The 26,126-nt window shown below is 51.4% G+C and overlaps 11 protein-coding genes across 11 annotated transcripts; 7 read left to right on the top strand and 4 right to left on the bottom strand.

Annotated features, from left to right (window-relative positions):
- Window positions 1-808: 808 nt before the first annotated feature.
- Window positions 809-2,467, top strand: AUEXF2481DRAFT_1462 (uncharacterized protein; the record flags this gene model as incomplete). Its single annotated transcript, XM_013492323.1, has 2 exons — window positions 809-1,003; window positions 1,058-2,467. 2 exons carry the CDS (start codon window positions 809-811, stop codon window positions 2,465-2,467), a joined length of 1,605 nt encoding a protein of 534 aa, XP_013347777.1.
- Window positions 2,468-3,092: 625 nt separating this feature from the next.
- On the top strand, window positions 3,093-5,185 carry AUEXF2481DRAFT_1463 (alcohol oxidase; the record flags this gene model as incomplete). Its single annotated transcript, XM_013492324.1, has 4 exons — window positions 3,093-3,139; window positions 3,188-3,533; window positions 3,586-3,795; window positions 3,848-5,185. 4 exons carry the CDS (start codon window positions 3,093-3,095, stop codon window positions 5,183-5,185), a joined length of 1,941 nt encoding a protein of 646 aa, XP_013347778.1.
- A 746-nt stretch (window positions 5,186-5,931) lies between these two features.
- AUEXF2481DRAFT_1464 (cellobiose dehydrogenase) lies at window positions 5,932-8,055 on the top strand (the record flags this gene model as incomplete). The annotated part of the gene is made up of 1 exon (XM_013492325.1): window positions 5,932-8,055. The coding sequence occupies one exon, from the start codon at window positions 5,932-5,934 to the stop codon at window positions 8,053-8,055; it is 2,124 nt and encodes a 707-aa protein (XP_013347779.1).
- A 284-nt stretch (window positions 8,056-8,339) lies between these two features.
- On the top strand, window positions 8,340-9,797 carry AUEXF2481DRAFT_207691 (uncharacterized protein). Its single transcript, XM_013492326.1, has 3 exons — window positions 8,340-8,789; window positions 8,849-9,221; window positions 9,639-9,797. The coding sequence occupies exons 1-3, from the start codon at window positions 8,623-8,625 to the stop codon at window positions 9,684-9,686; spliced, it is 588 nt and encodes a 195-aa protein (XP_013347780.1). The 5' UTR covers window positions 8,340-8,622; the 3' UTR covers window positions 9,687-9,797.
- Window positions 9,798-10,194: 397 nt separating this feature from the next.
- On the top strand, window positions 10,195-11,618 carry AUEXF2481DRAFT_207537 (uncharacterized protein). Its single transcript, XM_013492327.1, has 3 exons — window positions 10,195-10,624; window positions 10,681-11,512; window positions 11,586-11,618. Exons 1-2 carry the CDS (start codon window positions 10,458-10,460, stop codon window positions 11,282-11,284), a joined length of 771 nt encoding a protein of 256 aa, XP_013347781.1. The 5' UTR covers window positions 10,195-10,457; the 3' UTR covers window positions 11,285-11,512; window positions 11,586-11,618.
- Window positions 11,478-12,146, bottom strand: AUEXF2481DRAFT_207744 (uncharacterized protein). The gene has a single exon (XM_013492328.1). It carries the CDS (start codon window positions 12,047-12,049, stop codon window positions 11,672-11,674), a length of 378 nt encoding a protein of 125 aa, XP_013347782.1. The 5' UTR covers window positions 12,050-12,146; the 3' UTR covers window positions 11,478-11,671.
- Window positions 12,147-12,243: 97 nt separating this feature from the next.
- Window positions 12,244-13,876, bottom strand: AUEXF2481DRAFT_61597 (uncharacterized protein; the record flags this gene model as incomplete). The annotated part of the gene is made up of 2 exons (XM_013492329.1): window positions 12,244-13,313; window positions 13,363-13,876. The coding sequence occupies 2 exons, from the start codon at window positions 13,874-13,876 to the stop codon at window positions 12,244-12,246; spliced, it is 1,584 nt and encodes a 527-aa protein (XP_013347783.1).
- Window positions 13,877-16,823: 2,947 nt separating this feature from the next.
- On the bottom strand, window positions 16,824-18,200 carry AUEXF2481DRAFT_61628 (uncharacterized protein; the record flags this gene model as incomplete). The annotated part of the gene is made up of 1 exon (XM_013492330.1): window positions 16,824-18,200. The coding sequence occupies one exon, from the start codon at window positions 18,198-18,200 to the stop codon at window positions 16,824-16,826; it is 1,377 nt and encodes a 458-aa protein (XP_013347784.1).
- Window positions 18,201-20,874: 2,674 nt separating this feature from the next.
- AUEXF2481DRAFT_1468 (uncharacterized protein) lies at window positions 20,875-22,706 on the top strand (the record flags this gene model as incomplete). Its single annotated transcript, XM_013492331.1, has 4 exons — window positions 20,875-21,740; window positions 21,792-22,025; window positions 22,100-22,322; window positions 22,380-22,706. The coding sequence occupies 4 exons, from the start codon at window positions 20,875-20,877 to the stop codon at window positions 22,704-22,706; spliced, it is 1,650 nt and encodes a 549-aa protein (XP_013347785.1).
- On the top strand, window positions 22,463-24,253 carry AUEXF2481DRAFT_207986 (uncharacterized protein). Its single transcript, XM_013492332.1, has 2 exons — window positions 22,463-23,550; window positions 23,606-24,253. The coding sequence occupies exons 1-2, from the start codon at window positions 22,839-22,841 to the stop codon at window positions 23,992-23,994; spliced, it is 1,101 nt and encodes a 366-aa protein (XP_013347786.1). The 5' UTR covers window positions 22,463-22,838; the 3' UTR covers window positions 23,995-24,253.
- Window positions 24,209-25,491, bottom strand: AUEXF2481DRAFT_25883 (uncharacterized protein; the record flags this gene model as incomplete). The annotated part of the gene is made up of 4 exons (XM_013492333.1): window positions 24,209-24,643; window positions 24,714-25,080; window positions 25,133-25,233; window positions 25,291-25,491. The coding sequence occupies 4 exons, from the start codon at window positions 25,489-25,491 to the stop codon at window positions 24,209-24,211; spliced, it is 1,104 nt and encodes a 367-aa protein (XP_013347787.1).
- Between the last annotated feature and the right edge of the window lie 635 nt (window positions 25,492-26,126).

Here is a 26,126-nt window from a genome sequence, read left to right on the forward strand (position 1 = left end):
GCTTCGTGCCATCGTCGGCTGCATCGCGTTGTCTCGTCTGTACCATAACTACCGCTGATGGATGCTGTTTCTTTCGCAGATACTGCATACTCTAGTACGCTTGAAGAAAGTCCGTTGATAGCCAACCTCCGCATTCAGGGACTTCGAGGTGGATTATGTTGTCGAGATGCTACACGGCATCGATATGCACCCAGGGATCCCACAAATCGATCTCGTCGCTCACACGCGTCCAATAATTGGTGGATCTCATTTCATGCTGACAAGGATTTCTAGGAGGTGAGACGTGACTCGGTGATCAATAGTGTCTTTCGAGGTACCGAAGCTTGGCGTGAAGGGGGGAATCGAGAGTCGACGAGACTTTGCGGGATGGCGTCGTCGTGACAAGGGCCAAGGCAGCGAGCTTCGTCAATCGACCTTTGTGTTTACGCCAGCACGACGCATGAACACCACCATCTTGTCTCCCTGCAGCACTCGCTCTATCTGGTAGCAGCACCAATCTACGATGACTCAGGTTGATACCCAACAGACGGCTCTGTCCGGCAATACACGTGGACAATGGCATTTCCGGTCTCAGACGTTGGAACGGGTGCCCAGGACGTTGGAAGCGTACGAGATAGGAGCTCCTGGCTTGAACCCCCTGGCAACCAAAAAAAGACGCCATCGACGACGAATTCAACTGCCATGAGGACCTTATAGCTGCTCGGGCGCGCTCGCCTGCTCTCGACATTGCTACCGCCTTATCCCACACTCTCTCTACACATACCTATATCGATTTGGCCGGTCCAGTCGACTATCACACTCTCTCAACATGAAGGGCTACAATACAATGTACGAAAAGAAGTACGAGTATGAGCACCTCCTCCCACAGTCGCCTCGCTGGGCGCAACAACCAGCATACAATCGTCTACGCACGTACGGAAGCACACGAGCAAGAGCAGCACGTTTGCCAGTCATCATCGCATCCTTTATATTCTCGGCCATCATGTTCGTGCTTTTCACAGGGGTATGTCGAATCATTTCTTCAATCCACCTGCCTTCAGTGACTGACCCACGACAGGCTACTCCAGCCACGTCGCCCTCATTAGTGCCTCAAACATCGCCCGGCAACGTACACCTTCTGATACCAGCGTCAGCCAAGGATGAGAATCTTTGCAAGGCCGTTGTTGGAGCTGCCATACTGGGCTACCCCTCTCCAAAGGTCCTCAACTGGGGCAAGACATTCAACGATGAGCACCTGGTCTCTGGTGGTTCGCACATTGCAAAGATCAGCGGCGTCTCCGAATATCTCGAAAGCCTTGTACCGGAGCAAGACGATGATCTGGTCATCATGACTGACGGCTACGACACATGGTTCCAGCTAAGGCCCGAGACCCTCATCCAACGTTATTTCGATATCAATAAACGGGCGAACGAGCGCATTCGTCGCGAATTGGGCCATCACGTTGCAACCACTAACAAAATCGAGCAAAAGATTGTCTTTTCAGCACAAAAGCGATGCTGGCCTTGGGCTGCAGACGCACCACCTTGTTATGCTGTTCCTGAATCGACTCTCCCCGAACACGTCTTCGGCTCAAACACCGATACAGATGTCGGCGACCGTAATCCATACCTCAAGTTCCGTCCACGCTACCTCAACTCAGGAGTTGTCGTAGGCACCGCCGGGGCAATGCGTCAGCTTTTTACTGAAGCATTGATTCGTGCAAACAAGGATCCCAATTTCGGCAGTGACCAAAATATCTTTGGCTCTATCTTTGGTGACCAAGAAGTCTACCGCGAGGTCGTGCGACAAAGGGATATGGGCTGGATCGAACGCCAGCACAACCTTCGCAGTGACGACCCACGACGAGGCTTGGTTCGCGAGGATGATCTTGAAGCTGTCAGAAACATGACTCGTAGCATGGAGTTTGGTATCGGCCTCGACTATGAAGGCTCGATATCCTTGCCTACTGTATTTTCCGAAGATGACACTGAATGGGTCAACTTCGACAATCAGCCCTGGCTTGACTTCTTCAACTACAAGCGTGGCATTGATAAATCAGACAGCAAACTCATCCTCGCTCAGGACATTGTGAAGACGGCTGTGCCTCTTTACAGCAACGGTACCGACGGCATTGAGGTCAGGAACTGGTCCCAAGTGCCGCTATTCACCAACATACCTACTGGTCACACGCCAGCAATCATCCACCACAACGCGCACCGCGATGGTATGAAAAGCTTGAGACGATCAGTATGGGACAAGATCTGGTTCCAACCATACGCTCGCGTCCTTTTGGATCAGTACATGGACACTCCCCTGACAACTCTGGCAGTTGCAGGTGGTAGAGAGTGGCGATCTAGTGATGAATGGAAAGGCGGCGTGAGGAACGATGTCGACGAATGGTTGCCCTACCAAGACATCTGCGGCGGAACGGAGACCGAGATTTTCAGAGACGGAAAGGGCCCTTGGACAGCAAGCCGGCACGCTTGAACACGATTTGTTCTTTCCTTTCTTCCTTCCCTCTCTTATATAGACACATGGATATGTATTTACGACACTCTGGGCTTCGAGGCCAGATTCTACCAATCGCGCCCTAATCCGCTGGTAATACTCCCGATGCTATAGGCAACTCATTGTCGCTAATACTTAGTATGCTTCCTGCCTAAAAACTGTCAAGGAGGCAACGTCTTTCCAGGTCATGTGTCAGGTCAGCTAAGGACGTGCGATACCATCCCCGCAATTTCAAAGGCTAACCCCGCACCAGCGCCCGGAAAGCCATCAAGGTTCTGGCCCTCCCTCTTCCGAAGGGGACCAGTACGCTGCGAATTGGACTGTTTTCTCTCCCTTGCACCGAATTTGTCTTTCGTTTGACTTTCGTAGCTTCACATCTGACTTTGTGCCCGCATTATGCGGGACTGATCCGCTGCCCATCCAGGCACCCAATCACCTATCGTCCCTCGGCTGTGTACTTAGAGAACGTCCTGAAAGAGGGGTCAGGCACTACTACAGCCATGTATGTATATACATGCAGGGATGTGCGCGCTCTGAAGACTCATAGATCCTTCTCACTTGTTTCAACTTATACCCCCCGATTTATCCATATCAGCATCTCACGATGACCACACACGTTGAGGGTCGCGAATACGATGTCATCTTTGCTGGGTAGGTGTCTCTGAGAAAAGAGTTGAACAGTGTACTGACATATAGTAGTGGAGGTACTGCAGCCTGTGTCGCAGCAGGTCGTCTAGCCAGAGCAGATCCTGGTCTTTCGATTCTTCTCGTTGAAGGTGGCAAGAACAACTACAATGACCCCACCGTCGTGAACCCTGCCATGTACTTGGTGCACTTGGCTCCAGGATCTCAGACAGCATTGTTCTACGAGGCAAACGCCGAGGAAGCTATCAACGGTCGTAAAGCCATTGTCCCATGCGGTGGTATTCTCGGAGGAGGAAGCTCAATCAACTTCATGATGTACACTCGTGCACAGGGAGTAGACTTTGACGACTGGGAGACCGAAGGATGGAGTGCGAAGGACTTGTTGCCGTTGATGAAGAGGGTAAGCTGGTGATCCAACATTATGTTCGAAAACTTTGGACTGACCATTTCAGCTCGAAACATACCACCTCACAGATCCAGATATCGATCAATCGCTACACGGACACGATGGACCAGTGCATGTCTCACATGGCACATACTTCCAAGAAGATGCAGCAGAAGACTTACTCAAGGGTGCTATCGCGACCGGGCATGAGGTCTGTGCCGACGCACAAGATCTACACAAAGATATCAGAGGACTCAAAGGAGTTGGCGTATTTTCTGTAAGTCTTTCGCGCTTCAACAGGCCCTTACAAGTTGCTGACTCGAAGGTAGAAATGGGCCAAATACATCTCTCCGGAGGGCAAACGCCAGGACGCCGCACACACCTACATTCACCCCCTGATGCAATCAGGAGACTACCCCAACTTACACTTGCTGCTGGAGAGCAAGGTTACAAGAGTACTGTTCGACGATAACAAGCGTGCCAATGGTGTCGAATACATCCCAACACCCTCTACTCAGCCTGTCGGCATGGTCAATGCAACCGGTCCTTTCCAGGTCAAGGCAAAGAAGATGGTCGTAGTGTCCTCCGGAGCGCTCGGAACACCATCCGTTCTTGAGAGATCTGGGGTAGGAAGTAAGGAAGTCTTGGAGAAGCTGGATATCCCCGTTGTCAGCGACATCCCAGATGTCGGAGAGAACTACCAGGATCATCATCTCGTACTTTACCCCTACAAGACTTCGCTGAAGCCAGAGGAGACGATCGACTGCTTCCTCAGCGGTCGCAAGGACTTCGGCGAAGCAATTCAGAACAATGACCCAATGCTTGGATGGAATGCCATTGACGCCTGCTCCAAGATCAGACCCACAGACAAAGAGATCGAAGCCATGGGCCCGAATTTCAAGGAGCACTGGGACAAAGACTTCAAGGACCGCCCAACTCGTCCTGTTATGTTGACTGGAGTTGTACAAACCTTCCTCGGTGACCAGAAAGTCTTGCCTCAGCGCGAGGATGGTGTACCACAGCAGTATTGCACGATGGGTGCATACACTGCCTACCCTTACTCACGCGGAGACATTCACATCACTTCAAAGGACGTCTCGACACCTGCAAGCTTCAACACTGGTTTCTTCAAGGCAGAGGCCGATGTACAGAAGCAGATCTGGGCATACAAGAAGCAGCGCGAAGTTTATCGCAGGACCGACGCATACGCCGGCGAACTTGATATGGGACACCCCAAGTTCCCTGAGGGCAGCAAGGCCGCATGTCAAGATGGTCCCGCTGCGAAGTTCTCATCGCAGGAAGACCGCAACAACCTCCCAGAGATTGAGTACAGTGCTGAAGATGACAAGGCCATCGAGGAGCATGTGCGCAACAATGTGAACACAACCTGGCACTCGCTCGGAACGTGTCGTATGGCTCCTCGCGAGAAGGGAGGTGTAGTTGACGCTGACTTGAACGTCTACGGTGTTACCGGCTTGAAGCTGTGTGATCTCTCGATATGTCCAGGCAACGTCGGCGCCAACACAAACAACACGGCGCTGCTTGTGGGTGAGAAGGCGGCAGACATCTTTGCAAGAGACCTCGGACTTGGTCAAATTGGACAACCAATTGAGCGCGTGGACTCTGCAATGCCTTCTCCGCCCAAGGCAAAGGCTCAGATGGCCTAGACGACGCTTATCTGTTGTCGCAGATAGAAGATTGTATCTCAAACGAATGTCAAGATTATTGATAATAATCAATGCTTTGCGTGCTCATTGTGACGCATCAAGCTGCTCATCCTTAAAGCAACATGACACACATGACCAAGCCGTGCATGCTAGACACCGAGTCAGAGCGACGAGACTCTTTGATGAGACTTTATCATTATCAATCTGCTGATCTATACGAGGTCCCCAAACTCTAAACGGAAAATTTTCATCTCCTGATCTGATAAGATTCCGACGCTTGCCGAGACTAGACTTGGAAGCCGAACCGACCAAGCACTCTTGGACATGAGCTTGAACCCCGACTCTATCTGCCCACTAGGAACTATATCCAATAATTGATGTACTGACGCAAGCCTGCAACAGGTCAGTCATTTTTTACTTCATCGTGATGGTTCAGGTACGCCGGAGCCTGGGGACGATGGTTTTCTAGCTCGGCACATCCTCGAGGGATACAGCTTGAGCTTCCAGCAATCCCCCTGAGCCTCATTGGAAGCTCCGAACACCTTCACTAGAGTGGCTAGATCAACAGCCACATTTGCGCCTTGAGGTAGGACAATGGATCCGACCGGCCGCGGGCTCGGTCGATTGCAACCCCAGCTGTCTACGACCTGAATCAAGCTCCCACACCGGTATATAACACTGTGTCCCTGCCCATGTTATCTGATCTTCTCGCCTGCAAACCTTCCCTTTTCATGCTTTGAACACCCATGTCTCGTCTTCTATCCATTTCATTATTTCTTGCTCTTGGAGCAGCGGTGCAAGGCGGATCCCAGTCTTGGGACTATGTCATTGCCGGAGCTGGCCCTGCCGGTATCATTGTCGCCGAGAGAATCGCTGAATCCGGGGCCAGTGTAATACTGCTTGAACGTGGTAATGCATCAACCTACGCTTCCGGAGGACGATCTACTGTATCTTGGAACAACACCCTCGCTCAATACGACGTCCCCGGTGTCCGACACTACATCAAGAACAGCTTCGCCGACAAGAGCGAGTACTGCACAGACACCCCTGGCAATGCAGGATGTATCTTGGGTGGTGGTACCATGGTCAACCAGCTAGCCTACATTCCCCCTCAGAACCTTGACTTTGACGACAAGTGGCCTGTCGGCTGGAAGTGGGCCGACGTCGCCGATGCTGCAGCCAAAGTCCACTCCCGCAATCCTGGTACTACGAGCCCATCGGCGGACGGCATACGCTACGATCAGACATCCTACAATGCATTCGCACACTTTTTCGACGGCCAGGGCTACACTTCTGTAGATGCTATCTTGGAGCCAAACAGCAAGCAGAATGTCTACAGCCATGCTCCTTACAACGTCAAGGATGGTCTTGTTGCCGGTCCTGTTCTGACCTATCTTCCGCTCGCCCAAGCACTGCCCAACTTCAAACTACAGCTCCACACCAAAGTCATTCGTGCTGTGAGAGACAGATCTACCGTGACCGGCGTCGAGGTCGAAGTCAATGGCCAGCGTCAGATCATCAGCCTCAATCGCGACGGAAGAGTAATTCTTGCATCTGGTGTGTTTTCCACCCCTCGTATCTTGTTCAACAGCGGCATCGGGCCCAACGACCAACTCCAGACTGTTGCTGGAAGCAAAGCTACAACAAATGTCACTCTTCCGGCCAGCTCTGACTGGATCAACCTTCCTGTCGGACAAGGCATTAAAGACCATGTCATTGTCACGCTGAATTTCAACACCACCGAGCCCGTCGACTTTCTCGAGACTGCATACTTCGTCAAGCCTTCATCGAATGTCACCGACCCTTACAGCCATGGTAGTGGCATCTTGACTCAAGGTTATCAGCGTTTCACCTTGTGGTCTTCTAATACCACATCTGATGGTAGCGTCCGCTTCTTCCAGGGTACATGCTATGCAAGCGGCCAGAACTATGTGTCAATGAAGCTCTACCTCACTCATGGCATCACCTCGAGTGGAACTCTCGGTATCGATACGAACGGCAACACTGTGTACACCGTCGATCCTTACCTGAACACCGCCGAAGACAAGTATGCCATCGCTTCTTTCATTGACAATCTGCTTGTCCAGACCCGCAAGCCCAACTCAACGCTCATCTACGCTGGTCCCTCGACCGACACTGGAGCAACACTTTCTAAGGTCTACACTGGTGGCAGTCATTGGGTGGCGACAGCAAAAATGGGTACCGATGATGGGCGGGTCAACAATGGAACTTCGGTGGTTGATCTCAACCTCAAGGTTTATGGCACAGACAATCTTTTTGTTGTCGACGCGTCCATGCATCCCGATCTCCCCACCGGAAACTTGCAGGCTACAGTGCAGGTTGCCGCTGAAGCAGCGGCCGTCAAGATTCTCGCCCTTGCTGGGCAAGGATCGCCGTCTTCGAGCTCGCTCGCTTCTAGACCTTCTGCTTCAAGCACGGATACGACGTCCTCTGCCAGCACTTCGACTTCGCCTAGCATACTCAGTCAGTCAACGTCGTCCGCGGTGTCTACATTGGTGACTACGGTCGCCTCTACATCATCCTCATCCACCACATACTCTGCCCCTTCCACTTCGTCCTCTATCATTGCTCAGCCCACGAATCCTACATGCCCGAAGTCAGATGGCATGACATTTACTGCCAAGAGTGGTGCAGTATTCATGATTGAGTGCTACATGGATCGCGCTGGACATGACATGGCTTCAGTAGATGTCCCCACCAACCGCATCGCAGATTGTATTAACAAGTGCGACGCTCTACCCGGATGTGTAGATATCTCCATGTCTGGTACTGCTTGCTATATGAAGAGTGCTATCGGGGAGAGGGTTGTCAATAGCAAGTACATCAGAGGCGCACGCAGAATTTCATAGACTTGAACGCGCGGACTCCAACCGATTTCGTGGCAGGNGGATGTTCTAGAAAAAATGCACACAAATCAATTACTCTAGGGACGAAGACAAGTCACCAATTCAACGCTCATCATCCGTGCCGACGCGGAAATTGACGGCTTCACCTTATCGACGAAGCCGAACTTTCGGGTGAATGTGTACGATTCGAGCCGGGTGAGAACACCGTATGCGCAATTCACGCCGCATCATCGATTAGAAGCAAGGGATAACTCGATATGTGCATACACAAGTGCCTTTCCAAAAACTCTTGTCTACTCGATACGAGAATCTGGGGGAAACTTCCCCTCAAATCTCCCCGATCGAACCCGAAAAGCTGGGAAATGCTACGACAACTCCCGATATTGGTCTAGAGCACGTCCACTTTCTCTACACAACGAACTCGTTGACATCACATAGTATGCGCGAATATGTTGTATGTGGCTGAACAAGCAAAGGTTCAAGGAAAGGAGGCTGGATAATATGTAGGGCTGCCCTGACCTGCGTGGGCTTCTATCGTCTGGCCAATCTCGTCTACAGTTTGATCACACTATGTCTCAACTCGACGAGACCATACACCAAACACCCACATCTCACGGACGACTGAGCCAACCCCGAATCTCTAGAGCTTGCGATGGGTGTCGCACACGAAAGAGTCGATGTAATGGACATCAGCCATGCACGGTGTGCGAATCCAGGAACGACATATGTACCTACAAGTCAGTGGGAAGACCTCACTGGGTTCGAAGTCTTGGAGCGACCGCTGATGACCATGCAGCATGAAGAAGAACTACGATCGCTCACAGGCATATACGGAACTACTCGAACGACAACGGAGACAACTGATCTCTGGCCTACTGAAATTACATACCCAATATCTGTGGAGAGGCGAGCACTTGCATCGCAAACTTGTCAGATTGAACCAACCTGTACCGGTACATGATCTCCTTGTGGTACTCGGTGTACTCGACAACACATCTGAGGAGCATTTAGATGTCGGCACAATAGAAGATGAAGAGTGTGGTCCATCAGCAAGACAAGACGAGGATCACACGGAAGAGGACCTGGAAATGTCCATGAGGCAAGACAAAGAAAAGCCTTTAGACACCGTCTCTCTAGAACAGGACAAGGATAACTTACCATCCATCACTGTAAGCTTGAGACCAGGCACATTGAACAAGTCCGATCACATACTCCTGCCACAAGATCCGGGTCAAAGCACCCTGACAACTTACCCATCTGCTCCAGTCAACATCAACTCTCAAAACGTTGTCCAGCCCTCAGTCGATCCACTAGGCTCTTCATACTCATATCACAGTACAAAAGACTACTTCGCAGAGGGAATCCCAACGCCAGCGCCCCTCGCGCCATCGGACACAAACATCTACGGCTACTCTATTGTCGATACAGCTCTAGAAAGACTTAATCGCGAGAGCAAAGAATGGACATACTACTCCTGGGGCGCTGTAGCAAAGACGACGGTTCAAAGCCAAGCACAGTCGAAGCAACAAGGACCATCTGATTCGACTGGACAAGAGATGCAAGATCAGACTGACGAGGACGAACAGATGCATGATAGCTCGGGATATATCACGATACCTCTGGTGTTAAATTGAGCGGTACCACCAGGTGTACCAGATCAAAGACAACAGCTCTATACAAGTCATGTCACTCATCATCTTCTCGATCGTTGGGGGAGTGATTGCACGACAACAACGGGTTTCTAAGAGTACCGGCGCGGATAATGTGGCATTGATGAGACGGATATCGTGGTTTTGGAAGGATCGCACGGGTTCACTAGACTGATCTCGCTTGTTGCAAGCTCCTCAGTCTCCACTTAAAACAGCGCCTTAAGCCTTGAAGGGCTTTCGGGCCGTCGCGAGAGAAGGGTAGTGTCGATGGGCCATCCGCAAGTAAATCCTCTTCCGAACCGCTTCCGAATTTTCGACTCAAACAAACCTTTTCGATGGTTACGCCGGCTTCCGTCGGGGTGAATTGCCAGAAGTGGTATCGAGACATTATCTGACACAAAGGCCTCAATGCTCAGATCTTCACTAGAATGGAGTCTTTGTCGCAACGGAGGTATTCCATATATTCGAACCATTTCGGAAGAGGGATGACTTACAACCTTGGGACCCGATTCAATGTAGCATAGCCGCTCGATCCGTGCCACCAAGACTCTACGATCATTCTAGAGTGATTCTCCAAGATTCTGAGCACAAGAGTTAAAGTTCGACGGCATTATGCAGATTGCCAAGCGATGACTCGGTGCCGGCATGACTGTATAACAGTGGGCTCAGCCACTTATTTTCGAGTCTTCGCCCTTGTACAACAACTACACTACTCTCCAAGTCATTTGTCAACTGTCACGCGACAGTCTCATTTCGATGATCAGGACAAGCGATTCAGCAGAGTCGACCCCGTCTTCAGCCTCAGTCTCCAGATCATCTAGAGTCAGCAAGGCTTGCGACAGATGTCGAACAAACAAGAGCAAGTGCGATGGCAAGCGTCCATGCGTCCGCTGCAAGTCCAAAAACGGAATATGTACCTACTAGTATGCTGGAGCCTTCTACCAAGTCCAACAACGCTAAGGCTGACATCAAACCTCAGTATAAGGAATCCACCGGTCAACAAATCATATCCAAAGGGCTATCCCGATCTATTGGAGCGAAAAAATGAGCAATTGAGCAAAGGCCTACTGGAACTTTACAAGTTGCTACAACACGCTGGTGATTCTGAAGATCGCAGTCCTTCTGAATCACCAGAACCGCTGCTCGTACATGATGTCCTCGAGAACCTTGGTGTTTTAGACTTGGACACGAACAAGAATCATATGCTTCGGAGCAACGACTCGGAAGAGCCTCGCGATGGGAGGGAGAAGCCCTTACCCTCGAGGTTTGGCATGAAGATCTCAAATTGGAATGAGCAAGACATTATCAATGAGGGGGAGTTGTCTGAATCAACTCCCATACAAGCACTCTCAACGGATCTGTCATCACACACACATGCATATGAGATGGGGGCATCTCCAAATATCGACGGAGCAACAACGCCTCACTCACAGCAGTTCGTTTACTCCGAAGCTTTGACGGCGTCTCATACGCAGCAATCCATCCATTCGGAAGATCCGACAGCCTCAATCGCCGACGATGAGATAAACAGGCTCTGGTCTGAGATGTTCGGCATGGATCGTACTTTAGTGATTGGTTGGTGAGGATGGAGTACGGACGGCTTATCGGATCCAAGGCCCTGGACTCACACCGGAGGAGCTGGAAGCTGTTTCGACGTATCAGCCATTGAACGACCTCGACTGGTCCAGAGCAGCATCCATCTCTCGGAGACGTTTCATATCCAAATGACATGTACAGCGCGCGGGTGACTTTTCGACAATATCTTGCAAGAAGTCACTACAGATGTGCAATCACGAGCGCATGAGTCCTTAGTAATGAACCCTTACATGCTTGATCCCTAGGCCAAGCTCTTCAAGACGAAACTTGGTCTGACATGGGATACAGTAGTGTAACTTATTTGACAGCATCAGCTCTGTGATGTACTGCTCCGCTGTCCACGGATATGCGCAACTGATCATGCCGCGCGACGTTTACCTGTTGGCTTCCGAGCACAATTTCGACAGCGTCAACAACACGTACTGGCCTAGGACGTACTTGCCGAAAACCCCTCGGACCCAACATAAGCAGCACGATAGCAAGCGACAAAACACAGACCGACCAAGCGTAGTGGAAGAAGGCCGCCAAAGCCCGTCGAGAGATCCTCGGACCGATGAGCGTACAGTGGTGGCTTGATCACAATGCCATGTAAAGATGCAAGCGGGAAGGGAAGTCGAAAAGAAGCCAAAAAAAACAAACAAAGCATCTATTCCCCGCACGCCCAGAGTTCTTGTATAAGACTTGTTCCTAAGTACCATCTTGGTAAACGTCATGTGGCTTTGGACCGCAACGCCAGACGTCGTGTGCTTCATCTAGATTATCGTATGCTTCAAAGACACCAAAAGGAAACATCAAAGGAACCATATGATGAGAAGAAGACGCATGTGTAAAAGGCAGTATTATCATGCCAGATTAAAGAATCATCGGTATGTACAAAGACGAGGTTTAGCCCAAAAGCTCAGCTATAACCCGATAGGAACATTCAAATCATAAAAAAAAGACACATCTATGCCTTTTCAAGCATCTCATCGCTAGGAGCGACAGAAGTCTTGCCCTCGGCCTCGGCCTTGGAGCGAGCAGAGTCCCAATCTCCATTGCGCTGGCTGACCATAGGACGGTAAGCCTTGCTCTTCCAAGCCTTGCCAACAGTGTTGTAAAGCTCATTGACCTCTTCGAGAGAAAGATCCTTGGTCTCATAGATAAAGGCCCACACGAACACAACGGCAACCCAGCAAAATCCTCCCCAGATCCAGAAAATGTTGGGCCCGAGGTTGGCGTACTTGATCTCGGTGAGGTAGGGGGTGATGAAGGCCAACAGCCAATTGAAGAACCAGTTGGCGGCCGTGGTCATGGACAGACACTTGGCGCGGACCTTGAGGGGGAAGATCTCGCCGGTGACGACCCAGGCGGCGGGGCCGAAGGTGGAGGCGAAGAAGAAGATGTAGATGCAGATGAATGCGAACTGGGCGCATGCGGAGGTGTAGTCGGTGGCGGAAGTGGCGACACCGGCGGCGGCGACAATGTACTGGGAGATACCCATACCAAGAGCACCGGCAAGCAGAACGGGGCGACGACCGAACTTGTCAATGGCCCAGAGACCAGGGAAGGTAGAAATGACGTTGATAACGTTGGTGATAACGGACAGAATGAAGGCGTCGGGCAGCCACTGGATACCAGAACCGGCTGGGGGAGCGTTTCTGGAGAAGTAGGAAGTACCATAGTAGAAGATGAAGTTGACACCGACAAGCTGTTGGAGGGACTGGAGAGCAATACCAGTGAAGGTACGCTTTCCGGTGTTACCCTTGAAGCACTCGAAGTATGAAGCGGTACCGAGGGACATCTCGTACTCGTAATTGGCGGTGATCTCGGCGAGCTCGGCGGTAAGAGCAGGGTGGTCCTCTGGAAGACGGCGAAGGAAGTGGAGGGACTTTCTTGCTGCCTCTTGCTTGTTCTTCTTGATCAGAAAGCGTGGAGTCTCGGGCAGGAAGAACATTCCAATGCAGAGGATGAGAGACCAGGCGAACTGGATAGCGAGGGGAATGCGGTAAGAGCCGCTGTCGTTGCGGTCCTTGGTTCCTGTGTTGTGTTAGATTTTGCAAGCTGATATGATGAGCAGCTCACTTACCATAGTTAATCAAAGAGGCCAACAGAAGACCGATGGTGATGCACAATTGGTAAGAACCAATAATGAAACCACGAATCCACTTGGGTAGTGTCTCTGCCTGGTACATGGGAATTTGAACAGAAACGAGACCGACGCCCAGACCAGCGAAGAATCTACCAGCAATGAACATGGGTTGAGAGGTGGATGCGACCTGGAGAATGACACCAAGGTTGAAAGGAATGGCGGCGCAGAGGATAATACCCCACTTGCGACCAGTGTAGTCGGCAATCAGACCAGCTGCAAGGGCACCAACGAATGTACCGACAGAGAGAATAGAGACGATGAGAGAGATCCTTCCGCTAGCTGCGGGGTCGTTGAATTGCTCGATCCAGTAAGGCATCTCCTGAATACCGGAGATGGTTCCTGTGTCGTAACCATAGAGGATACCAGCAAAAGCGGCAAAGGCACCGACCATGATGGAGGGCCATGCGGCACCAACCTCATCGTCGGGCTTCTTCAACGAAAGAAAACCCATGGTTGTATTTGCTCCGGGGTGGAGTGGAGTGAAGATGGGCGAAGGTCGGGGTATTGAACAGACCACGCGGAGAAGGAGCAGTTGCAAGCGACTGAAGAGAAACGATGATCACTGACCCGGATGGAGTGGGAGGTCGCATGCTTCTTATAGAGGAACGGGTTCACAGCGGTTCCCACCTACGCACGCCATGCTTTTCCAGAAATCAACACTGAAATTGGCGCCCAGTGCAGGGATCGAAAGTCAACCCGCATCGCGAGTGCCGTGTTTAGCAAACTGTCGACTCAAGGCGGAGCGCAAGCCTCAGACGAGAAGGTTTGAAGGATTGGCTCCCGAATCGCGGGGCTTGGCCCTGAGGTGAAGTGCTGCGTGCACTCCCCATGGCACGCTAGACGTCATGGTTGTTTCTTCCATGGTGGTGCACGACACGTGAGTGCCTGTGCGACAAGGGTTTGTCGTTACATTGCAGCGGTTCCTGAGATTTATCGGACCGGGAGCTGGCCCATCCGCACAACGACTCCATATGGAGGACGGAAGATGCAGAATACCACCGAGGACAAGGCCGAATCATCGGGGATTGTTGGTGGAGACGCGGAGCACCCACATGCCTCCAGGATTCCGAAGTGATTGTGTTTCGCCTCGACTTTTGTTCTGTTGTTTCTCAGAGTCGTCGAGGTGAACAACAGTGGATCCTGCAATGACGAGATGTTTAGGTTCGCACAGCGGAAATAACAGCCACCAGCAGTTTATCCAAAAGAAGGTGCGGAAGGGTGTGCGACAGCCGATGAAGGCCGCCAAAAGGCGCATCAGGCGTCTGTCTTGTTCGCGCCACCCGCTCCAGCCTTGGCGCTCGTGAAAAGATTCCAACAACAGCACGCGTATCCGATCCGGGACCTCCTGACACGGGGGGCCGAGGGGGCCATCGGTGAGCATGTTCCAAGACAACGACTGTGCCTCGTCAAAAGCACCCCAGGTCCCGCCAGACGTCTCGCTGCGGAGCAATAGTGTCGGTGGTATCGCGGTCGCAATCGAAAAGGCCCACAGTCCCAGCTGGAGACTGAGGAGACACCAACCCCCCGACTCCCCAAACTGTTCGGCTCCATCAAACTCCAGTCAATCCTGTTTCGCATCCCTCGCATCCCCCCTCAAGCCATGTGCATCCTCCGCAACTTGTCTCGCAACCTCTCCAGACCGACAACAGTAGGCCCGAATATGTCGCCAACACACAAGACCTGGCTCGTGGAGGAATGGGGTGCATGAATAAGAGCTGTGTCCTCGCTTCCGACACTCGCGAATGGCTTGGAGAAGTCGCTTCAAGAGAAGAAGGATAGAATCGTCAAGACTGGAGGTCAAGCCATCTCACACACAATTGGCTGCCAAAATAAGACGCAGTCGAGCGCAATATATGCCCAGAGAGCCCCTGAGCGACTCGGTCCGAGACATCGTGTTTGGCCAATCGTTCTGTCAATCTCGGAGAGGGAATTTCCTGTCCGAGACCACAGAATGCGTCACACGCGCGCGAGCGAGCACTCCAAGATGGACGTAGGATTGTCAGCAGTACTCGTACCTTGCAGTGGCTCGCAGCAATCCTGCGAGGTCAGTCTTGTCGGTCCGTGTGGACGAACTTGATGCGACAACACGCCAGGAGCTCGAGGTGACAACCACGTCTCGGACCGCGGTAGAGTCGTGTAATGTTATTGCGGCTAAGTACTGTGACGAACTATGGTGAGTTTGATCTATGTGTCTGAGCGATTATGTTGTCACCCACTGGCGAGTACGTGAAACAGCAGGTGATGACAATATATGCGGCATGGTTGAAGTGTTCTCGAGTACCTCACAGTGTCTCCGATGACAGGACGTCCCACTACGTGACAAGGTGAGCCTTCAGGCTGTAGTTCCGTACCCAGATCGATCGTCGTCCTTTGACGCGACAAAAAGGTGCTGAATTTGACGACCTGTTTATCCGTCGGGTGTCACAAATCTCGAGGATTTACAACAACGACGCTGCATCATTTCACATACTGTAACAAACCCATCAACTGAGCCGCCATCACTAGAGTACCATGACAGAATCCTATTTACCAATTCACAATATTCTACAAGCTCAAACAACCACACTTGATGACCTTAGATCACCAAAACAGGGTCATCCCCACACCCTCTCGAAGCCATCACGAAACCTTCCACATCTACCGACTTTCATCTCCACAGCCACCTTCGTTCCCAACAGCCACAAACTCAAGAAAAGCTCAAAAAGCATGCACGACACACATGCATAACCGACCGATCCTCAGCCAAGCGCCACGGAAGGAAAATATAGAAGAACAAGAGGAAGAAAGAAAAGCCACAAAAACCAAGCCACCAAAAACCTTCACAGGCCATAGCTTTTATCGTGTTTTGTTTTATTCTCGACGTCTGGTGCTGGATTGTAGACACCTTCTTCCTGCTTTATCACAATGTGTCGCCATGTCGCCATTATGTGGTATCCCGCCTAACTAGGTATTTGCGCCCGAGAGTTCGCAATGATGGGAAAGTAGGACCGACTATTTTTCCTTACAAATGCGTGGTGCTGATGGCTTTCGAGGAGCGTGTTCGAGAACGTATACGCACGGTAGTTGAAATCGCTTTAAATGACTGGACGGGTAGGTGAGATCCGAGGATTAGGTGATCTGGCTTATTCGTGGACCTCGAATTCGAATAGTGGGATGCCTCGTCGTTGTGTCAGATGACTAATTCGATCGGTCGCTTGGGTGGTTACGCGAACGTCGAGGCCTACAGAATAGATGTGCAGATGTTGGTAAAGCGCAACACGGAACAAATCGACGGAAACGAGGGTTTTGAAGAGTATTGATTGATTTTTGGCATTCAAAAGGTAAGAAGAGACATAACGTTTATATACATGAGATTCCTCCACGTAAGAAGAAAGGAAGAAAGAAGCGACATTTCCCATTTAAGCATAAGCCTCCTGAGAACAGGTGAAGGGTGTTCTCACACTGCCGGAAGCGTAGGAGTCGACGATATCCTTGACACTGGCATACGTACCACAGCCAAGAATAGTCAGGCCGATGATAAAGCACAGCGCGTTCAGGACTGACAAACCAATGTTCTTGGCGTTGGCATTCCACTTGCCCTCCTTGATGAGCAGGAACCAGAACAGAGCTGGGAAGTAAAAGGAGAAGCCTGAGATGAAGAGGGCAGAAGTGATGCCCAACAAATCGCTGAAGAAGGGGATGGCCTCAGCAATGACCCAGGCGAGCACGATTTGAGCGACAAGGATGAAAATCCAGACGGCCCAACCTTGCTTGGTATTGGTGTAGCGAATGGGTGAGTTCTTGAAGAAACGGCCGACCAGGTAGCGACCGACGACGGTGGCGTTGATGGAGCCAGAGATGAAGATGACGGGCAGAGCAATACCGAAAGCGACACGGGTGACCATGTTGCTGCCGGAAAGCAGAGCAGGACTTGCGACATCGGTACCGACGAAAGCGTAGATGAGAGCACCAGTAACAGTGTAGATGATAATCTCGATGATACCAAGAGCCCAGATGGACTTGACATAGTCCTTGGGAGTGTGAAGCTCAGCCATGAAGGAGAACTGGCAGATGGCGAAGGAGTAGGCAAAGACAATGTTGGTGACTGCGAGGAAGGCAGACTGGAAGGTAATGTCCTCTGGAGGCCAGGCGCTCCATGGCACAGCAGCCAGACCACCGGGAGCATCGTGAGCCTCGATTCCGGTAGCGATGATGGTGATACCGATGGCGCCGATGATAGAAGCAAAATCAATGTAGCCAAGGATGGCAAACTCTGCAAAGGTGGGAGGAATAGCCAGAAGGAAGAGAAGAATGGCCGAGATGACAGACCAGACAAGGGCGCAGATGGTCGGGTTGTCGACAATGCGGATCCAGGCGATGGTACCGGTAAGAGTGTGCGAGGCCGAGAGGAGAATCAAATGGAGGGTGAACATGGCACCGACGACTTCCATTCCAACGCGACCAAACATGAGACCGACGGCGTCCGAGTAGTGCTCGACCTGAGGGTACTTGATCTTGACCTGTCCGACGACGTAACTGGTGTAAATGGCGAGAATACCGATGCCGACGGAGAGGATAACACCAGCGACCATACCGACGGCGGCAAAGGCAGCAGGAACCGACAGCGCACCAAGAGCGATGGCCTCGACGATCAGACAGATTGTCAAACGCTTCCATCCCAACTTCTTGAACTTGGCCTCGCCCTCCTCGAGTGTGGCCGTCTTTTCGAGCTCAGGTGCGCCGACCTTGTCGGCCGAGCCAGCCTTGCTGATGCTGTCCTCGTAATGGGGAGGCATGTTGGCGAGGTTTCCTCCAAAGGGACCAAAACGGGCAGCGTCGGGGTGTTCTGGCAGAGACATGTGTGACAGGGTGGGTGAGTGAGGGGAAAGAGAGCTGGGGAGGAGATGTTCTTCAAGTAGGACGCGGTCGCAGGCCTATCAGCGACGTGAGCGACAGATTGGCAAATGCGATTGTGTGCAGGAAAGGTCCAGGCAAGAGCAGCACTGAGCAGGTCGGGAGCTGTTGACGAATGGCGAGGTTTCTGTTACGCACTTTTTACGCACTGATATTTGCAGGAAAGCCAAGACGAGTGTTGACTTTTGAGATTGGATCAAGCAGCTAGAAGGTGAAGCTTGGACTGGGAAGTAGAGCGTGCTTGTAGTGCTTAGGGCGTACTGTAGGGCGTGGCAGATTTATCTGACGACGGATGTGCCTTGAAGAAGGAAAGTCTACGTCAAGAAGGAGAAGAGAGATGAGGAAAGCTGCGAGATGACTGTTCGACGAGCTGTCGAGAAAAGCAACTCATTGCTTACCACAGACTTACCGTGTGATCCGGTGGACTCGAGTTATCGTGACAAACAGATACCCGCATTTGAGCAGGATGGTCGGTGGTCGACTGCGGGTTTTGCAGGAGGCCCCCTTGGGTTTCGGGGACAGGTGACTCCGTCGCACGTTGATGAGCGGAATTGGAGAGCAAATTTTCGATGTGATGACGTCGCCGAGAAGTCCGAGCTGTCTGCGGTTGGGCCCGAGAGGCAGATGGCGCCGAAATGGCACACCACCTGGTCGGTATTTTCATCTTGGTTGGAGCGGAGTGCGCTCGCCGGTGGGTTTTGATGCGTCAAGAGCATGTGCAATTGCGTCGCCGTCGCCCTGTCGCAGTCCCTGTCGCACTCCCCTTTCTGTTATCGACGAGCTTGAGCGCGCGCGTCAGGTTCAACTCACAAGTCGCGAGTCGCATCTTGCAGGTCCAGCTGGCCACGCGAGTCGGCCTGTCAAAGTCTAAAGCTTGCCAATACAGTGGCCGTTGGCGCCGGATCGGTTTCAGTCTTGTCACGCTCTTCGTGCCAATGGTCTTGCCGACTTTCGGCTACAAATCGGAAGGGCGTTGCCGTCTTGGGCTCTCAGGTCTGCAGCAGTGCTCGCTAGTACGCCGATACTGATGACAACAGTCAGGTCTTGAACATGGCGATGATGGATGTTGATACGTAGTATGTTCGTGCAGGTAGACAGACAGTCCTGCGAGGTCGAGTAATCAGCCCTGTGCAGATAAGCCGGTCCCAAGCCTTGTACAAGCATTCGGAGTCGCAGCTTTGGACGCAACTTTGATTCTGCGACACCAAGACACGTCCGTCTCGTGCGCTCGTCCCTTTTCAAGTAATTCATCACCTGTGAATCACCTGCGAAAGTCGACACGTACTGCCGCAGTCTATTCCTATTGCAACATCACCCTCTCGTATCGCTTGACCCTGGGCATCCGCCAAAGCCTGCAGGCGCTTCATCGCTGTTCAGCCGGCCTTCGTCCCCCCCAGCAGCAGCACGACATGCTCACCCTGCTGCGCAGACTCAATCTTCACGCTGCTCTCGTATTCCCCGCGTCGGCTTCCCCAAGTGCTGCTATCCTTGCACGCGCCTACTCAACCACAGCCGAACCTGCGTAGCCGTCTCAACGTCAGTACGCGAGTAAGCGATCCGAAGACCAGGCGCCGCGCGACAGAGAGAGCGTGAGAGAGAGTACAAAAGGTCGTGGGCTCAGCAAAGAAGAGCGGACCCAGAGGTCCACGAGAGAGACAAAGCGCGCAGAAGGTTAGCCTGGCGCCAGAAGAGAGACGTGCTCGTTCAAGCTCAAGTGGCCCTTCGTCGCCGCGACCCGGCCACGCCTCTTCCAGACCATCTAGAGGACAGAATCAAACGATACGAGCGACGTCTTGCAACCGAGGCAAAAGCTAGAGAGGCCTTAGGAAGGTCGGGTTACGTCGAAGTGCACCGATACGCTCCCTGGAGACTCCGCTTGAACACTGACGAGCGTCTATACCAGATTGAGGGGTTGAGAACTGGGTCAGGTCGTCTCGTATCCGTCAGTCAGACTGGCCGACTCACAGACCCATCTGGTATAAGCACAAGGCTTTGCACCACTGCGACGGCTGCGAGAAAGGTCGACTACTCAAACTCTGGTGGCAGTCAAAGGATTTGCAACACTTTCATTGCCATAAGTGCTTCACCGCTGACTGGTCCAGAGCCTTGCCGTGTGGCTATGAGGACAAGATCTTTCGCCGCAAGACCCAAAGCTCTGCTGATGGTGCATCTCAGCTCAAGTCCGGTAATCCTTGAAACCTCGTGATTTGTCGCGCAATTCTGCAACAACTGCATACGCCCCGCTGATAGTATTATGCAACATTTGTTTAGCCACGCGTGACTCACATAATCACTAGTAGGTCATGAACACTACCTGGGCAGGGTTTCCGCCTGGGGGACCGACGCTCTCGGGAAACTCTTCACCCCAGACGGAAAACTCAAATCATGACTCTTTCGGGATTTGGCAAATTCTGTTCGACGACCGAACAAGGCGTAAACCAGACCGATATCGTAGATTCTGTACTCCCTGCACTCCCTGTATCGACCATATCTCATAACATCTTTTGTTAGTTAATGAGCAGATTCGCAAACAGACGAGACGGCTAAACATCAACCATGGGCAAACAACCTTCCGTCGAGTTGAAAATTCTTGGTCTGGCATCCGACAAGACACCTCCGGTCTCCGGCCCTTCGACGCAGCGAAATTCCGTCTCTGACAACATTGGCTTCAGCACACCCAACTTAGACCAAGAGGCACAATCAGATGATGAAGTGCCAATTGAAGTGCCTCCCCTCAACTCGGCAGTGGTTCTCACAAAGGGACGAGCAATTATCGTCATAATCCAATTAATTGGCGTGCAACTCTTTTCAAGCTTCTGCAATGGAGTCATTGTTGTTGGACTGCCCAAAATTGCCGATGCTCTAGACATGGACTCTGGATTACTTCTATGGCCGACCAGTGTCTTCTACCTTACTGCTGGAGCTTGTTTGATGTTGGCGGGCAGCATTGCGGACGTCTTGGGAACGCGACCCATGATCATGACGGCAAGTCTACTACTTGCTGTCAGCGCGTTGGCTTGCGGACTGGCCAGGAACGGACCAGAGTTAATTGCTTTCCGTGGTCTGCAGGGAATCAGCAATGCGATTGCAGTACCGGCCTCTGTCTCTATCGTTTCGACCAAAGTCCAAGATGGTCAACCTAGAAACATCGGGTTTTCTTGTCTCGGATTTGCTGGGCCCCTCGGTTTCTTGCTTGGCCTGATACTTGGTGGCGTGTTCGTGGATGGTGTGGGATGGAGACCTGCTTTCTATCTGGTCGCTGCTGCGAGTTGTGCTCTGGCGTTTATAGGCTTCTGGGTGCTTCCCAAGGATACTAGACCAAAGTCTTTGCGAAGCATTAGGAGACAATTGGCCTTTGAGATTGATTGGATCGGAACGACAATCTCGACCACTGGTCTTGTGACAGTGTCATATGCTCTCGCGTAAGCATGCTCTCTACACTTTTCTGGAAACTGTACTAACAATCTTCATAGAACCCTGTCGGCAGATGTCGACAACATCCGTAGCGCAACCACGATTGCGCTCTTGATCATCGGCGTTGCTACTGTGCCGGCTTTCATCTACTGGATGAATTACCAAGTCAAGCATGGCCGTCCTGCGCTGATTCCCAATTCGTTCTGGCGCAACGTCAGCTTCACGAGTATTTGCATCATGATCCTGTTCAACACCGCTGTGATCAATGGTATGGAGGTCTTTGCCAGTCTATTGTAAGTATCTAAGATGCCCACATATCTTTCAAGGTGGTAGATGAAGAATGCCCACTGACCTGTATCGTGCCCAGCTTCCAGCAAGTCCAAGGTCTATCTGCACTCGGCGCATCCATCCGTATCTTACCTTCCCTGGTCACAGCAGTCTTAACAAACGTTTCAACTGGTTACCTCGTCAATCGTATGCCAGTCATGTGGATTGTCCTTATATCCTGCGGATTGTCAGCTCTGTCGCCCATGCTCATGGCCATCATAAACCCACACTGGCCGTATTGGGACATGGCTTTCTTCGCACAGGTATGAGCTCTCTCCCCAATCCTTACCACAGTATGACTAATTGCTTTCTCGACATAGCTTCTTCAAGGCATCAGTATGAACGTCCTCTTCACGGTCGGTCTCCTTATCATCTCTGCCATCTTCCCTCCTCACACACAAGCATTGGGTGGTGCTGTGTTCAACACCTGTGCTCAACTGGGCACGTCAATCGGTCTCACAATCACTTCTGTGATTTCAGATTCAAGAACTGCTGCTTCAGGAGCAGAGGACAAGAGCAGTCCTCAGGCACTAATGACGGGCTACAGAGCGGTGTTCTGGGCTCTGTTTGCTTGGATGATTGTCGTGTTGGCGGCGGGTGTCGGTGGATTGAGAAAGGTGGGCAAGATCGGTGTCAAGAGAGACTAGAAGCATGGGTCAAGTAGATAGCATTGCACTGTAGCGATGATGCCTCCGCGGGAGGGGTAGTTGCCAATGTACTAGCGGTTCTTGGCACAACTGACATTACTCAATGTACCTGACGATCTATGCTAGACGACGATGCTCCCGGGTAAACCGCCTGATTCTCCTGACGACAGTCGAAACATCCACACTACTCTGTCACCTCAAACAATCCATCTGCCTTACCTCCGACCACGCCAAATGACACTTTCGTCCTTGCAACACCTCGTCATGGCATCCACCAAAGAGCTAGAAGACACGTTGCCACTACACGACCCTCATCCCGATCCTTTTGGACATACCCTGGGCAGGCGCTGGCCAATATACTCGTTGATCGCATACGATAACAAAAACCTCGCGAAGCTCGAAAGTGATATCAACAACGCCGAAGATAGCATCCATAACTCTGTGCTCATCACTACACCTGACTTTTCCTCCAGCACTCTGCGTGATGTCTATGATCATCACATTGCACTCCGCGACAAGAACAACGGGATTCATCCGTCCCTATTTATCGTGATAGATCAGCGAGATTATCAATCAAAAGGCCTTCTTCTTGTCGACCTGCAAGTCATGACCGACACTTCTCAAACCGTGATCGGTGTATTGCGTTGCAGCTACTCAGACGCAGATCTCTACTGCGCAAACCTCGATATCGGAAATATGAGTTTCATCGATTACAAAGAAGAAGAGCAAGAACTCTGGGGTGGAGAGGATCCGTATGAGAATACGCGGTACTTTGGCAAGGACCCGAAACAGGTGGAAGATACAGGAAAGCAGCATTATGCATGGTATAGTAATGTCGAGAAGCGTATGTTTTGCATTATGCCACTAGTGCAAAGAAAACAAGTACTGACAATGTATAGCTGGTCCGATGCAAGAACTAGCAGAGCCGGGATGGTTGGATATGGCACATGGAGAATCGCGCCTTCATAGCGCAGGTGGATGGTTTAACGCTGCGGATCCATGGCAGAACATCAGACGTGAATTTCCTTTTCGTTGTCTTCAGCAGCCTGAATTGCATCGAAAGCTCTTTCTTGTGCTTGAAAAGGATGCAAGGAAGTCTGATACGATTGCGATCTGCAGGGCAGAGTGGGATGGTGATCTTAGCAGTTACGAGTATGATGTAAGCTCGTACGATGGACAGAACAGGGATCGGGGGAGAGTACTCGCGATTATGCCGGAGATAAAAGTGGTGAAAAGGATTAGCGCTAGGGAGGCACTTGCGGAGTTGGACCATCTAGCAGCAATGTAAATCGTCTACCACTTTAATTCTCTAGTAAATCAGGGGGATAAACTTGGCATGTTCTTTCCTTCCTTGTGTTCAGCCACTTTCGTACCAGAGTTGTGTTTAGAGACACGACCAGCCAGCAGAAGACCAGCTTTGTATGAGCCAAGATCCTGCACCAATAGACTAGAACCATCATCCGATGAACCGGCAAACCTGAAGGCATCCCAACATGATGGAATCAAGCCCATTTGCCTAGTAGAGCCATAATACCAGCTCCCAGCAAGAAACAGCCCACCATGAATCCCAACCTCTTGCTATCCCTCGTCCTGTTAGGATCAAACAAGAAATCTCTAGCCAACAGCTCCACCAACCCCGTAAAGATTAATATACCGGCACTGATAGAATCCAAGATCCCACTCACTACATTCGCAGTGAACGAGTTCGGATTGTAAGTAGTGCGGAGACCAAGTCCAATGGCGATGGCGATGGGAGTGGTGAGACCATAGGCGGTGCATAATAGCCATGGAAGCCAGTTCTTGTACTTGACAGGGAATGGAATGGCTGACATACGAGCGCCTATGCCTAGACCTTCGAAGGACTGGTGAAAGACGAGGACTGGATAGAGGGTGTTGAACTCGGAGCCGACAACACCCAGGTTCAGTCCAATAACGACCTGATATATGTCGTCAGTATGTCATATCCATAGAAGAGACTGCAGACGTAAATGTCTTTTTGGAACGTACCGAATGAAAGATGACTCCAAACTCCAACACCAGAAAAGCGGCAAATTGTGTTCGAAAGGCATTCTCCCGAGCCAACTCGGACTTTTCAAGATCGATTGTCTCTTCAGACATTGCCTGATACGGTTCTGTAGACTTTGTGTCCAGGGCCTCGCTGTCATTGGCGACTGTAGAGTCATCATGGGCGTGCGCTCTGCCTGTCGCGATGTCCTCGAGATTGCACTGTCGATGATGAACGCCATATTTAGCTTCAACATAACGCTCTGCACCGAGATCGAGCAGGAAGATGACGGTAACAGAAACAAGGACGATGGCTGGGGGCCAGGAGTACTGTGCCCAGCCTCCTGTCATACCGACACAGGTTTGTGGTCTGGAATCTTGTCAGCAGGAGCATAGCGGACAGTCTGAGCAGAGTGACTCACCCAATTTCGCTATACGCTGGGTCTAACAAGTGAATAAATGCAGTAGCAACGATAACGCCGGCGCCAAAGTACCTGGCGAATAGATATACATAGAGCGGAATCTGTCAAGGGCGTAAGCATTCAATTATCTTCTGATGGTCGATGGAGAAGAAACTCACCCTAAGCCACTTGACGCGTTTGGCAGCGACCGGAAAGAACGTCACAGCTGTAGAAACAATGAGGATAACGAAAAGTGCAGAGATACGAGCACCAAGACGTCCGTCATAATCATTTCCGGATGCATTGAGAGCGCAAATGACTTGAGCAGGGTCTGCAGTGGTCAAGTTGACCATTTCCGGATTGAAGTCGTTACCTGCCATTGCAAAATATATGGCCTTCTCGGAACTAAAATCAATTGGCAAACGTGCTGCTCTTGTACATTTAGGGTGTGGTTGAAATGTTGCTTTCCCGAGATTGATACTTTCACCTTGATGGTCGATACGCGTTCACTTGGTGCCGAACTTCCGGATTCACAGCAGTAGATATGCCGCATCGCTCGCGACTTTCAAGTGGCGCTCACTGCTTTGATTAACGGGAGACCAATCCGTCAGAAAGGTGGTCAGGCAAACTACCTTCTCGAGTGGCTGATTACAAGTCCCGCGTTGTGCATTGTGTGCTGTGAGGTTTATCGTGATTTAGACACCCTTCAACAAGCCCGATCGGCTATGCTTTCCTCTTCACATCTTCTTTGATACAGTTGTTGCCGGTTTTCTCATCAAACTTCCTCGCCAGGCGATGCTTGTATTGGTACAATAATCCGACCGTATGTGCTCACGCCTTTCCTCGTGTTAGTGGAGGAACCCGATAAGATCCGATACTGGTGCGTTCGATCCAATACATGATGCGCTGTCCTCGAAGCAAGAGCGATTTGGTATTCGGTAAATGCTTAGAAACAGTGACGAAAACATTGACGACCAGTCTACTCCGTCGTATATGGCTAGTCAACCGTTGGCTG

This window comes from Aureobasidium subglaciale (genome assembly GCF_000721755.1).
Source record: "Aureobasidium subglaciale EXF-2481 unplaced genomic scaffold scaffold_1, whole genome shotgun sequence".
Lineage (NCBI taxonomy): Eukaryota > Fungi > Ascomycota > Dothideomycetes > Dothideales > Saccotheciaceae > Aureobasidium > Aureobasidium subglaciale.